The sequence below is a fragment of the Salmo trutta genome, chromosome 14 (genome assembly GCF_901001165.1).
Source record: "Salmo trutta chromosome 14, fSalTru1.1, whole genome shotgun sequence".
In the NCBI taxonomy this organism is placed as follows: domain Eukaryota; kingdom Metazoa; phylum Chordata; class Actinopteri; order Salmoniformes; family Salmonidae; genus Salmo; species Salmo trutta.
The window spans coordinates 85,241,851-85,256,451 of record NC_042970.1 but is presented as its reverse complement, the minus strand read 5'-3'; the positions used below and the strand labels follow the sequence as shown (position 1 = coordinate 85,256,451).

The 14,601-nt window shown below is 43.7% G+C and overlaps 1 protein-coding gene across 1 annotated transcript in view; it reads left to right on the top strand.

The window, feature by feature from the left end:
• LOC115147765 (dynamin-2-like) overlaps positions 1-5,872 on the top strand; it is a 55,510-nt gene extending 49,638 nt beyond the window's left edge. Inside the window, exons 12-14 of the mRNA XM_029690058.1 lie at positions 407-633; positions 915-1,166; positions 4,156-5,872. Coding sequence (XP_029545918.1) covers positions 407-633; positions 915-1,166; positions 4,156-4,222 — 546 coding nt within the window. The 3' untranslated portion in view covers positions 4,223-5,872. The remainder of the gene's footprint in view (positions 1-406; positions 634-914; positions 1,167-4,155) is intronic.
• The last annotated feature ends 8,729 nt before the right edge of the window (positions 5,873-14,601 follow it).

Sequence of the window (14,601 nt, the reverse complement as noted above, 5' to 3'; positions counted from 1 at the left end):
ATTAAACGGTTATTAAAAGAGGGAAAAAAGTTTGGCAGGTAGCCAAGTAGCAACAAATAGCACGGCAGCATGGAGACCACGTGGAAGTGTGAACACACACGTACACACCAGACTATGTGAACACACACGTACACACCAGACTATGTGAACACACATTTGTCAGCAAGTCTGAGACCTCATGTCTTATCTTCTCCTCTGCTTTTCTTATGTTCTCTCTCCCCCTTCTCTCTCTCTCTCCCTCTCACTACCCTCGTTCCCCCTCTCCTCCCACCTCCCCCTCTCCCTCTCTCCTTCTCTAGAATAAAGATCTCTACCTGTATTCCTGTGGGGACCTGTGGAGTTTGATGTACTAACTCTCTCCTCCTCTCTCCTCTCTCCCACCCCCCATCCCCCTCTCCTTCTCTAGGCTAAAGACTTCATCCATTCTGAGTTGTTAGCCTGCCTGTATTCCTGTGGGGACCAGGGCAGTCTGATGGAGGAGTCAGCTGACCAGGCTCAGAGGAGAGATGAGATGCTGAGGATGTACCATGCTCTGAAAGAAGCCCTGGTGATCATAGGAGACATCAGTACAACCACAGTGTCAGCTCCTGTACCTCCACCTGTAGACGACACCTGGAGGACCAAGGAACCCAGGTCACAGAGAGCGATACGCATGTACACACACACGTACACACACACACACACACACACACGTACACACGCAGTTCGCATGTGCAAACACACACTAGGCTCTCACGTGTAGGTTAATGTACATTTCAATGTGAAACTGTGAATATAAATATATTTATTTACCCTTTTTCTTCCTCTCTCTCCCCCCTCTATCTATATCTCTCTCTCCCCCTTCTCTATCTCTCTCTCTCTCCCCCCTCTTTCTATCCCTCTCCATCTCTCTCCCCCTCTCCTCCCTCCCCCAGCCCCCCTCCTCAGGCCAGACCAGCCCCGGCCGCTGTCCCCCCTCCTAGTCGCCCCCCGGCAGCAAGAGTCCCCACCGCCGCCCCTCCTCCCTCCAGTTCCCAAAACCCAGCTTTCGGGGCGCCCCTCATCCCCTCTCGACCCGGACCCCCACCAGTCAACACCTACAGTGCAGCGGACCTTGTCGCCAATGTCCCCCCGATCCCGTCTCGCCCAGCCAGGGTTCCCCCAGCACTGCCCCCCGGCATACCCAGGTAAGAGCTCTGCTCCTGGGCAGGCGTGTGCACACGCCCCACTTACCTCTGGAGGAATGGAGGCTAGAACTGCTAGAACGATCTATTGGTCACTTTTATTGGTAATGATGATACATTAAGAAGGGTGGTGGTGGTGGTGGTAGTGGTGGTGGTAGTAGTAGTTGTGGTAGTATTGGTGGTGGTAGTAGTAGTTGTGGTAGTATTGGTGGTGGTAGTAGTAGTTGTGGTAGTATTGGTGGTGGTAGTAGTAGTTGTGGTAGTATTGGTGGTGGTAGTAGTAGTTGTGGTTGTATTGGTGGTGGTAGTAGTAGTTGTGGTTGTATTGGTGGTGGTAGTAGTAGTTGTGGTTGTATTGGTGGTGGTATTAGTAGTTGTGGTTGTATTGGTGGTGGTAGTAGTAGTTGTGGTAGTATTGGTGGTGGTAGTAGTAGTTGTGGTAGTATTGGTGGTGGTGGTAGTTGTATTGGTGGTGGTAGTTGTGGTTGTATTGGTGGTAGTGGTGGTTGTAGTAGCGGTTGTGGTAGTAGTAGTATTGGTGGTGGTAGTAGTAGTTGTGGTTGTATTGGTGGTGGTAGTTGTGGTTGTATTGGTGGTGGTGGTAGTAGTTGTGGTTGTATTGGTGGTGGTAGTTGTGGTTGTATTGGTGGTGGTAGTTGTGGTTGTATTGGTGGTAGTGGTGGTTGTAGTAGCAGTTGTGGTAGTAGTAGTATTGGTGGTGGTAGTAGTAGTTGTGGTAGTATTGGTGGTGGTAGTAGTAGTTGTGGTTGTATTGGTGGTGGTAGTGGTTGTATTGGTGGTGGTAGTAGTTGTGGTTGTATTGGTGGTGGTGGTGGTGGTAGTAGTAGTTGTGGTAGTAGTAGTTGTGGTAGTAGTAGTGATGGTAGTGGGTTTGGTGGTAGTGTTTTGTTTTTTTTACGTTTATTTAACTAGGCAAGTAAGTTAAGAACAAATTCTTATTTTCAATGACAGCCTAGGAACAGTGGGTTACAGTGAGGGGAAAAAAGTATTTGATCCCCTGCTGATTTTGTACGTTTGCCCACTGACAAAGAAATGATCAGTCTATAATTTTAATGGTAGGTTTATTTGAACAGTGAGAGACAGAATAACAACTAAAAGATCCAGAAAAACGCATGTCAAAAATGTTATAAAATGATTTGCATTTTAATGAGGGAAATAAGTATTTGACCCCTCTGCAAAACATGACTTAGTACTTGGTGGCAAAACCCTTGTTGGCAATCAGAGGTCAGACGTTTCTTGTAGTTGGCCACCAGGTTTGCACACATCTCAGGAGGGCTTTTGTCCCACTCCTCTTTGCAGATCTTCTCCAAGTCATTAAGGTTTCGCGGCTGACATTTGGCAACTCGAACCTTCAGCTCCCACCACAGATTTTCTATGGGATTAAGGTCTGGAGACTGGCTAGGCCACTCCAGGACCTTAATGTGCTTCTTCTTGAGCCACTCCTTTGTGGCCTTGGCCGTGTGTTTTGGCTCATTGTCATGCTGGAATACCCATCCACGACCCATTTTCAATGCCCTGGCTGAAGGAAGGAGGTTCTCACCCAAGATTTGACGGTACATGGCCTGTCCATCGTCCCTTTGATGCGGTGAAGTTGTCCTGTCCCCTTAGCAGAAAAACACCCCCAAGGCATAATGTTTCCACCTCCATGTTTGATGGTGGAGATGGTGTTCTTGGGGTCATAGGCAGCATTCCTCTTCCTCCAAACACGGAGAGTTGAGTTGATGCCAAAGAGCTCCATTTTGGTCTCATCTGAGCACAACACTTTCAGCCAGTTGTCCTCTGAATCATTCAGATGTTCATTGGCAAACTTCAGACGGGCCTGTATATGTATTCTTGAGCAGGGGGGACCTTGCGGGCGCTGCAGGATTTCAGTCCTTCACGGCGTAGTGTGTTACCAATTGTTTTCTTGGTGACTATGGTCCCAGCTGCCTTGAGATCATTGACAAGATCCTCCCGTGTAGTTCTGGGCTGATTCCTCACCGTTCTCATGATCATTGCAACTCCACGAGGTGAGATCTTGCATGGAGCCCCAGGCCGAGGGATATTGACAGTTCTTTTGTGTTTCTTCCATTTGCGAATAATCGCACCAACTGTTGTCACCTTCTCACCAAGCTGCTTGGCGATGGTCTTGTAGCCCATTCCAGCCTTGTGTAGGTCTACAATCTTGTCCCTGACATCCTTGGAGAGCTCTTTGGTCTTGGCCATGCTGGATAGTTTGGAATCTGATTGATTTAGTGCTTCTGTTGACAGGTGTCTTTTATACAGGTAACAAGCTGAGATTAGGAGCACTCCCTTTAAGAGTGTGATCCTAATCTCAGCTCGTTACCTGTATAAAAGACACCTGGGAGCCAGAAATCTTTCTGATTGAGAGGGGGTCAAATATTTATTTCCCTCATTAAAATGCAAATCAATTTATAACATTTTTGACATGCATTTTTCTGGATTTTTTTGTTGTTATTCTGTCTCTCACTGTTCAAATAAACCTACCATTAAAATTATAGACTGATCCTTTCTTTGTCAGTGGGCAGACGTACAAAATCAGCAGGGGATCAATACTTTTTTCCCTCACTGTAACTGCCTTGTTCAGGGGCAGAACGACAACTTGTACCTTGTCAGCTCGGGGATTTGATCTAAGCTACGCTGCGTGGTGGTGGTGTATCGTAGGTTGTGGGAATGATACATATGTTTTTCTCTCCTCCCTCCCTCTCTCTCTCCTGCCTTCCTTCCTCTCTCCCTCCCTCTCCTCAATCTCTTCCTCCTTCACTCTATTCATCCCTCCCTCCTTCCCCATCCCACCTTCCCTCTCTCTCCATCCTCCCTCCCTGCTTCTCTCCGTCTTTCTCCCTCCCACCCTCCTCTCCCTCCCTGCTTCTCTCCCTCCCTCTCTCTCCCTCCATCCCTCCCTCTCTCCATCCCTCCCTCTCTCTCCATCCCTCCTTTCCCTCCCTCCTTCTGTCCTCCTCTATAACAGAAGACCCCCAGCGGCCCCAGGCCGTCCCACCATCATACGCCCTTCAGAGCCTTCACTGCTGGACTAGACAGACAGACAGACAGACAGACAGACAGACAGACAGACAGACAGACAGACAGACAGACAGACAGACAGACAGACAGACAGACAGACAGACAGACAGACAGACAGACAGACAGACAGACAGACAGACAGACAGACCAATTACCACTTCTAATGTCCTTTGACTACAAAGAAACACTTTGCGTAACGTTGATGTTTTATTCCCTAACATGATTCAAGACTGTCTTTCATGTATTCTCTCTTAATATTCATATTGTCATGTTATTGTTATTTCATGTATTCTCTCTTAACATTCATATTGTCATGTTATTGTTATTTCATGTATTATTTAGCATTATTTACTATTTCTGTTTTTTCATTTAAGCAACACTATGTACTTTTGATCACATCGTTTTTTTTAGCTTTGTAACAATGTTTAATACCTTCACATTTTTAAAGGGATTGAGAGAGAGAGAAAAAAATGAAACCTACATTTTTAGTTTAATTCTAACTTGCTTTAATGAACTTAGTTCAAACCTGGGATCAGACAGAATTTAAAATCAAACCGGTTTTGAAAAATTTACAGATTTTTGTGAATACCTAGAATACTTCTTTACATGGAAGCACTTATTCAATTTTTTTAATAACAAATACACTCTGTAATTAATAACAAAATACGTATTTCTTTACACTGTTTTAAATGTTTCTATCCTTCTTACTGGATCATATGTACATTTGTATTTTTAGATCTAATCTTCAATATGCACTTCAATATCTATGCAGGAATATTATAGTAAGTATTTTCTAGCTCGCAGCTTTTTGAATTTCATTTTGATGAAATGCTAATTATGCTATAAAATGAGTTGATTTCAATGGAAAATAGTTAGCTTCAACTGCCCTCACAGTTCACTCAAAGAACAGTGGTAACCAGTCAGAGTTGGTGTCCATTCCGTTTCAATTTCAGTAAATTCAGAAAGTTCCAATTCTCTTCAATGCACTTTAATGAGGAACATTTGGAAATTGGAATTTGGTTTACTCTCTGAATTGACAGGAATTTACATGGAATTGACACCAACCCTGTAGTCAATATAGATACCTAGTGTCTCGTCAGTTATCGATGTTCAAAGGACCAAATTAGTAGTAGATAGTTGTTAGACAAGGGCCGAGATTCAATCAAAGATGCTTTGTCGATAAGCTCGCTGCACAAAAGGTCATTTATGACATCCGCAGTGTTTACTGCAAATGCGATCTCCGCAAACATCTGGGAAATCATTGTTGAGAGTGTTGTTTGCTTATCGCTTCTTTAATTAAATCCCGGCTTTTAGCCCAGTCTATTGTAAATGGTAGCTTGCTGTCAATCTGGCCTCTGCTTCCTGAATAGACCAATCAAAATAGACCTGCTTCCTGAATGGACCAATCAGAAACCAGACAGAGGGGGTAGTGCACCACATAGGGAATAAGATGCCATTTCACACTGTATTATTTAAAAAAAAAGATATATATTTTTCTAAGTGCCTCTTACCTGTGGCTTTCCTATTGAATGAACGGATGAATGAAATGATAAATGAACAAAGGAATGAATCACTGGGTGAACGAGGGATGGGTAGAATGGAACAGTAGTGTGAAGAAGGTGTATAAAGATGGAGTCATATGGAATAATAAACAGATAAAGGGACTGAGGTGTGGTGGCTGGTATTTTTGTCTTCAAGTATTTTTGTTACTGTTCATCCCCCTCTCTTCTTTCTACCCTCATCTCTCTCCCCTCTCCTCTCTCTCTCTCTCTCTCTATTTCTCCCCTCATCTCTCTCTTCCCCCTCCTCTCTCTCTCTATTTCTCCCCTCATCTCTCTCTTCCCCCTCCTCTCTCTCTCTCTCTCTCTCTATTTCTCCCCTCATCTCTCTCTTCCCCCTCCTCTCTCTCTCTCTCTCTCTCTCTATTTCTCCCCTCATCTCTCTCTTCCCCCTCCTCTCTCTCTCTCTCTCTCTCTCTATTTCTCCCCTCATCTCTCTCTTCCCCCTCCTCTCTCTCTCTCTATTTCTCCCCTCATCTCTCTCTTCCCCCTCCTCTCTCTCTCTCTCTCTATTTCTCCCCTCATCTCTCTCTTCCCCCTCCTCTCTCTCTATTTCTCCCCTCATCTCTCTCTTCCCCCTCCTCTCTCTCTCTCTATCACTCAATGAATGCAATCTCTGTAAATTACGTACCCGCTGCTCTATAACACTCCTTAGACTGAATCGTATCCCTAGTATGGAGCAGCTGACAGACACACCTAACAATGAATACTGATGATGATGATGCCTTCTTGGTAATACCCTGTTACAGTTTTTCTCAATTGCTAAAACACTAAAATCCATTGGCTGAACAAAGTTCTCAGTTGCCTGGACTCATTTAGCAAATTATGCAGTCTGTTGTCAATACCTTAAACCATTTCACATGGTAAAACACAATTTGCAGATCTCACTTAGACTTTTCAGCAAAACTCTAAACACATTCTCAAAACACATTCTGCACTCTAATGCACATGTCATCCACACTGGTAAACACAAGTGGCAACAATCAAATACAAATAGAGAACACATGTCAATGATTGAACACAACCACTCAAAATTGATTTAACCTGTTTCAAATGATGCGACACAACCAATATAAGCCAGTTCAGAGAGCAAACAGGTTGTTGAAGGTGAGAAGGAGAAAGTCTGAGAATGGATAGAAGAAACAATGTGAGAGGACGAGTGCGTATGCGAGGTGGGCGACGAGGAGGAAGAGGGCAAGAAAGAGGAAGAGGAGGACGAAGAGGAAGAGGAAGATAAAGAGTGGAAATATCTGTTGAAATTCGAGCAACAGTTATAGACCATGTTCTTGTCCATGGACTGATAATGAGGGAAGCAGGACTTAGAGTGCAACCCAATTTGAGCCGATTTTCTGTGTCCACCATAGTAAGGACATTCAGAGAAGAGAACAGGTACAGTATACTACTGTATTTTTGTAATTGCAAATTTACTGTACTACACTAGATGCAGCTGTTTCAATAGACATTTGTAAAGTTAATCACTGTATGTATTGTACTGCATGAATATGTTTTGTAACTGCACAACTACTTTTTGTAGAATTGCAAGGCTGCTACATGCAGGTGGAAGGACAGCTATATTCACTCGGGAGCAAGAGGCCGTTATAGTTGGCATGGTCCTTCAAGATAATTTTTTATTTTATTTTTTTATTTCACCTTTATTTAACCAGGTAGGCAAGTTGAGAACAAGTTCTCATTTACAATTGCGACCTGGCCAAGATAAAGCAAAGCAGTTCGACAACATACAACAACACAGAGTTACACATGGAGTAAACAACATACAGTCAATAATACAGTAGAAAAAAAATAAGACTATATACAATGTGAGCAAATGATGTGAGATAAGGGAGGTAAAAGCAAAAAAATGCCATGGTGGCAAAGTAAATAAAGTATAGCAAGAAAAACAATGGAATGGTAGATTTGTAGTTTGAAGAAAGTTCAAAGTTAAAATATAAATAATATGGTGCAAAGGAGCAAAATAAATAAAATAAATAAATACAGTAGGGGAAGAGGTAGTAGTTTGGGCTCAATTATAGATGGGCTATGTACAGGTGCAGTGATCTGTGAGCTGCTCTGACAGCTGGTGCTTAAAGCTAGTGAGGGAGATAAGTGTTTCCAGTTTCATAGATTTTTGTAGTTCGTTCCAATCATTGGCAGCAGAGAACTGGAAGGAGTGACGGCCAAAGGAGGAGTTGGCTTTAGGGGTGACCAGAGAGATATACCTGCTGGAGCGCGTGCTACAGGTGGGTGCTGCTATGGTGACCAGCGAGCTGAGATAAGGGGGGACTTTACCTAGCAGGGTCTTGTAGATGACCTGGAGCCAATGTGTTTGGCGACGATTATGAAGCGAAGGCCAGCCAACGAGAGCGTACAGGTCGCAGTGGTGGGTAGTATATGGGGCTTTGGTGACAAAGCGGATGGCACTGTGAGACTGCATCCAGCTTGTTGAGTAGGGTATTGGAGGCTATTTTGTAAATGACATCGCCGAAGTCGAGGATTGGTAGGATGGTCAGTTTTACGAGGGTGTTTGGCAGTATGAGTGAAGGATGCTTTGTTGCGAAATAGGAAGCCAATTCTAGATTTTACTTTGGATTGGAGATGATTGATGTGAGTCTGGAAGGAGAGTTTACAGTCTAACCAGACACCTAGGTATTTGTAGTTGTCCACAAATTCTAAGTTAGAACCGTCCAGAGAAGTTATGCTGGACGGGCGGGCGGGCAGGTGCAGGCAGCGATCGGTTGAAGAGCATGCATTTAGTTTTACTTGTGTTTAGGAGCAGTTGGAGGCCACGGAAGGAGAGTTGAATGGCATTAAAGCTCGTCTGGAGGGTTGTTAACACAGTGTCCAAAGAAGGGCCAGAAGTATACAGAATGGTGTCGTCTGCGTAGAGGTGGATCAGAGATTCACCAGCAGCAAGAGCGACATCATTTATGTATACAGAGAAAAGAGTTGGCCCAAGAATTGAACCCTGTGGTACCCCCATAGAGACTGCCAGAGGTCCAGACAGTAGGCCCTCCGATTTGACACACTGAACTCTGTCGGAGAAGTAGTTGGTGAACCAGGCGATGCAATCGTTTGAGAAACCAAGGCTACTGAGTCTGCCGATGAGGATGTGGTGATTAACAGAGTCAAAAGCTTTGGCCAGGTCAATGAATACGGCAGCACAGTAATGTTTCTTATCGATGGCGGTTACGATGTCGTTTAGGACCTTGAGCGTGGCTGAGGTGCACCCATGACCAGCTCTGAAACCAGATTGCATAGCGGAGAGGGTGCGGTGAGATTCGAAATAGTCGGTAATCTGTTTGTTGACTTGGCTTTCGAAGACCTTAGAAAGGCAGGGTAGGATGGATATAGGTCTGTAGCAATTTGGGTCAAGAGTGTCACATCCTTTGAAGAGGGGGATGACAGCAGCTGCTTTCCAATCTATGGGAATCTCAGACGACACGAAAGAGAGGTTGAACAGGCTAGTAATAGGGGTTGCAATAATTTCGGCAGATAATTTTAGAAAGAAAGGGTCCAGATTGTCAAGCCCAGCTGATTTGTAGGGGTCCAGATTTTGCAGCTCTTTCAGAACATCAGCTGAATGGATTTGGGAGAAGGAGAAATGGGGGAGGCTTGGGCGAGTAGCTGTGGGGGGTGCAGTGCTGTTGAATGCAGTAGGGGTAGTTAGGTGGAAAGCATGGCCAGCCGTAGAAAAATGCTTATTGAAATTCTCAATTATAGTGGGCTTATCGGTGGTGACAGAGTTTCCTATCCTCAGTGCAGTGGGCAGTTGGGAGGAGGTGTTCTTATTCTCCATAGACTTTACAATGTCCCAGAACTTTTTAGAGTTGGAGTTGCACGAAGCAAATTTCTGTTTGAAAAAGCTAGCCTTGGCGTTTCTAACTGCCTGTGTGTATTGGTTTCTAACTTCCCTAAAAAGTTGCATATCGCGGGGGCAGTTCGATGCTAATGCAGAACGCCACAGGATATTTTTGTGTTGGTTAAGGGCAGTCAGGTCTGGGGAGAACCAAGGGCTATATCTGTTCCTGGTTCTAAATTTCTTGAAAGGGGCATGCTTATTTAAGATGGAGAGGAAGGCATTTTTAAAAAATAACCAGGCATCCTCTACTGACGGGATGAGGTCAATATCCTTCCAGGATACCAGGGCCAGGTCGATTAGAAAGGCTTGCTCGTTGAAATGTTTCAGGGAGCGTTTGACAGTGATGAGTGGAGGTCGTTTGACCGCTGACCCATTACGGGTGCAGGCAATGAGGCAGTGATCGCTGAGATCTTGGTTGAAAACAGCAGAGGTGTATTTAGAGGGCACGTTGGTTAGGATGATATCTATGAGGGTGCCAGTGTTTGCGGCTTTGGGGTTGTACCTGGTGGGTTCATTAATAATTTGTGTGAGATTGAGGGCATCAAGCTTGGATTGTAGAATGGCTGGGGTGTTAAGCATGTCCCAGTTTAGGTCACCTAGTAGCACGAGCTCTGAAGATAGATAGGGGGCAATCAGTTCACATATGGTGTCCAGAGCACAGCTAGGGGCCGAGGGGGGTCTATAGCAGGCGGCAACGGTGAGAGACTTGTTTTTGGAGAGGTGGATTTTTAAAAGTAGAAGTTCAAATTGTTTGGGTACAGACCTGGATAGCAGGACAGAACTCTGCAAGCTATCTCTGCAGTAGATTGCAACACCGCCCCCTTTGGTCGTTCTATCTTGTCTGAAAACGTTGTAGTTAGGGATGAAGATTTCACAGTTTTTGGTGGACTTCCTAAGCCAAGATTCAGACACAGCTAGGACATCCGGGTTGGCAGAGTGTGCTAAAGCAGTGAATAAAACAAACTTAGGGAGGAGGCTTCTAATGTTAACATGCATGAAACCAAGGCTATTACGGTTACAGAAGTCATCAAAAGAGAGCGCCTGGGGAGGAGGAGTGGAGCCAGGCACTGCAGGGCCTGGATTCACCTCTACATCCCCAGAGGAGCAGAGAAGAATAGGTATGAGGGTACGGCTAAAAGCTATAAGAATTGGTCGTCTGTGACGTCCAGAATAGAGAGAAAAAGGAGCAGGTTTCTGGGGGCGATAAAATAGCTTCAAGGTATAATGTACAGACAAGGGTATGGTGGGATGTGAGTACAGAGGAGGTAAACCTAGGCATTTAGTGATTATGAGAGAGATATTGTCTCTAGAAACATCATTGAAACCAGAAGATGTCATAGCATGCATGTGTGGGTGGAGGAACTGAGAGGTTGGATAAGGTATAATGGGCAGGGCTAGAGGCTCTACAGTGAAATAAGCCAATAAACACTAACCAGAACAGCAATGGGCAATGCATATTGACATTAAGGAGAGGCATGCAATTACGACTCAGAGAAATCCAGGAACGAGTGATACAAGACAACACACACTTCCAGGGAATCGACAGTGTGAACATTTCCACAATTGACCGTGTCCTCCATCGTAACAGGATGCGAATGAAACAAGTAAACAGAGTACCTTTTGAGCTCAACTCACCAAGGGTGAAAGAACTGCGAGCTCAGTATGTGCAAGTAAGTGTACATTCAGAAACATTTACTGTAATCCAGATTGTCTACAGTACTAACACATACTATGTGAATGACATTACTCTTCAGTACATACAATGTATGTGAATCAGAAGTGCATACAGTAGGCCTAATTGTACTCTACAGTTTAGCACTGTCTCTGTACGACTTACAAAATCCTACATACAGTATATTGTATCTCTACACAGACAATATTTGACTTGGAATCCTTGGACAGACCCCATGAGTTCATCTTTGTCGATGATGCAGGCTTCAATCTAACAAAGAGGAGAAGGAGAGGCCGAAACATGATTGGACAGCAGGCCATTGTTGAAGTCCCTGGTCAACGAGGTGGCAATGTCACAATCTGTGCTGCTATCAGCAACCATGGTGTTCTACATCACCATGTTACACTCGGGCCATATAACACCCAGCACCTTCTAACATTTATTGCCAATCTAAGAGATATTTTATTTGAGCAGCAGGTTCAAGAGCAGCAGGGTCTAGAGCTAAATGAGAATCCCATTCCCACCTATGTGATAGTGTGGGACAATGTCAGTTTCCACCGAGCTGCTCAGGTAAAGGAATGGTTTAACATCAATGGGCAGTTTATGAACTTGTACCTCCCTCCATACTCGCCTTTCCTGAATACGATTGAGGAGTTGTTCTCCTCTTGGAGATGGAAAGTGTATGTTAGACAACCCTACACCAGAGTAAATCTGCTGCAAGCCATGGATTTATCCTGTGGTGATATAGGTGAGGAATCATGTCTGGGCTGGATACGGCACACAAGAGGCTTCTTCCCCCGTTGCCTCAGGAGGGACAATATTGCTTGTGATGTGGACGAAGTGCTCTGGCCTGACCGAGCCCAAAGACAAGAAGAAGCACATTGATCACATTTACTCCTTTGATTTTTGTCCCTTTTTAGTATTGTATATTGTAGTACAGTGCATTGTAGGCTGTATACTGTACAATGGACAGATTGTATGGCCCTGAACATTGTGCTTTCCATTTATTAACAGTACTGACTGCTCAATAGATTTTGACTGGTTGCAGGTTCGTATCAACAAAGAACAAGAATTACAGTATCACAGAGACAAAGGACAAGTTTGTGAGATGCAGGGTACAGTACTGTAACAATAGGGGTACAAGGAGGAGGAAGAACAAAAAACAAAATTGCAAAGAGCAAAGCAGAGTAGTAATTTCTGATCAATTTTGAGCTACTATGATAGAACATGTTTTCGTTCATCAAAAGACAATGACGGAAAAATATGAATATTTTTTTTGATTAAAAATGTATTTGTATGTTTTGAACAATGTTTTTTCTATTTTTCCGTGTATTGTTACTGACTGCTTGAGAGTGTATATCATTTTGATCACTTTGTTTATGATTTGAGAGCAGTGTTTGATTTTGAACACAGGTAAAACTGTTTTGAGGAGAATGTTTCGTTTTGCGAGAGGAGTCAGAGGTTATGTAAATAGTGTTTGAAGATGAGGTTTCGTGTTTAATGTTTTCAGGAAATGGAGCAAGGTGTCAGAAATTGTGTTTTAGCAATTGAGAAAAACTGTAAAGTGACATCCTCCTACGTCTAACTTCAGGGTCATGTCCCCTAGTCTTTTGTTATGGGCTAGACAATTATATTATCCAATTCGTGGAAACGTGCTTATTTTTTAAGTTAAATATCTAATTATATTTGTGTTTGTCTATTAATTTACTTCTGCCAGATGCCTTTCATGAGGTTTTGCCTGAATACCATTGCCTTTACATTTTTGCCCGGACTGAAAACCTACAGGACAGTAGATCTCCAGGAAGAGGGTTGGACTGAAAACCTACAGGACGGTAGATCTCCAGGAAGAGGGTTGGACTGAAAACCCACAGGACGGTAGATCTCCAGGAAGAGGGTTGGACTGAAAACCCCCAGGACTGTAGATCTCCAGGAAGAGGGTTGGACTGAAAACCTACAGGACAGTAGATCTCCAGGAAGAGGGTTGGACTGAAAACCCACAGGACAGTAGATCTCCAGGAAGAGGGTTGGGGCAGTCCTGGGTTAGGCCAACAAACTACCACTCAAATAACCACTCTATGGAAAGATGAGACTCCATTTTGCTCTAGGACCCCCACACGTGTCACAGGACTTGTCTGAACGTGATCCAGTTATCGGTTCTAAAAAATTTATGGAAGTAGTTTTGTGCCCCCACACACACAAAAAAGGGGTTAAATATGTGTCCAAAAAATATCTACGTATTTCCTGAGCTGTCTTTTGTGTCCTAGATATTGGACAGACACTTCAAAACCTTATTCCTTCTGATTAATTGTTTTACTGTCTGTTTGGCCCATTTATGAATGTGTTATTCATTTCTATGGACTATAGTAGTAAAAGACAAATTCAATATTTTCTTCATCTACCTAAAGGGTCCTAAAATTCTAAATCAAAAAGCTAAATGATCCATGGTATGACATTAAAACAATTCCAGATGTCAGATTAGCATTCTATTATTTCTCTGTGTGTTTCTCTCAGCATTTCACTGTTAGTCTACACCTGTTGTTTACCAAGCATGTGACAAATACAATTTGATTTGACAGATACACGAACAAACGTATATACACACACACACACTCTTCCCCCTCCAGCAACTGACCAACCACATCCGGGACACGTTGCCAGGGTTACGTAGTAAACTCCAGAGCCAGCTTCTATCTCTGGAGAAAGAGGTGGAGGAATACAAGAACTTTAAACCAGACGACCCAACACGCAAGACCAAGGCCCTACTGCAGTCAGTATATAAACACACACACACACACAAAGACCAAGGCCCTACTGCAGTCAGTATATAAACACACACACACAAGACTGCAGAGCCCTGCTTCAGTTGAGAATTGTATTGATGCATCTGTGTGTATTATTATTATAGTTTATCTGAGTAGGGAGGCAATAACATTGACACATTGTAATTTACAACAGTAAGATTAATTGCACCCGAACACATTCCATGAGTACCTTTCCCACTTTTCAGAGACTTTTTTTACATTTTTTAGTCATTTTAGCAGACGCTCTTATCCAGAGCGACTTACAGTAGTGAATGCATACATTTCATACAATTTCATACATTTTTTTCCTGTGCTGGCCCCCCGTGGGAATCGAACCCACAACCCTGGTGTTGCAAACACCATGGTCTACCAACTGAGCTACAGGGAAGACTTATTGATCATTTGTCCTCTAGAGGTCAACATTTCATTACAACATTCATTGATATGTTCATTTGATAGTACATTATCCGTCTTAAATTCCCTCCCAAACTAAAATCAAATATTT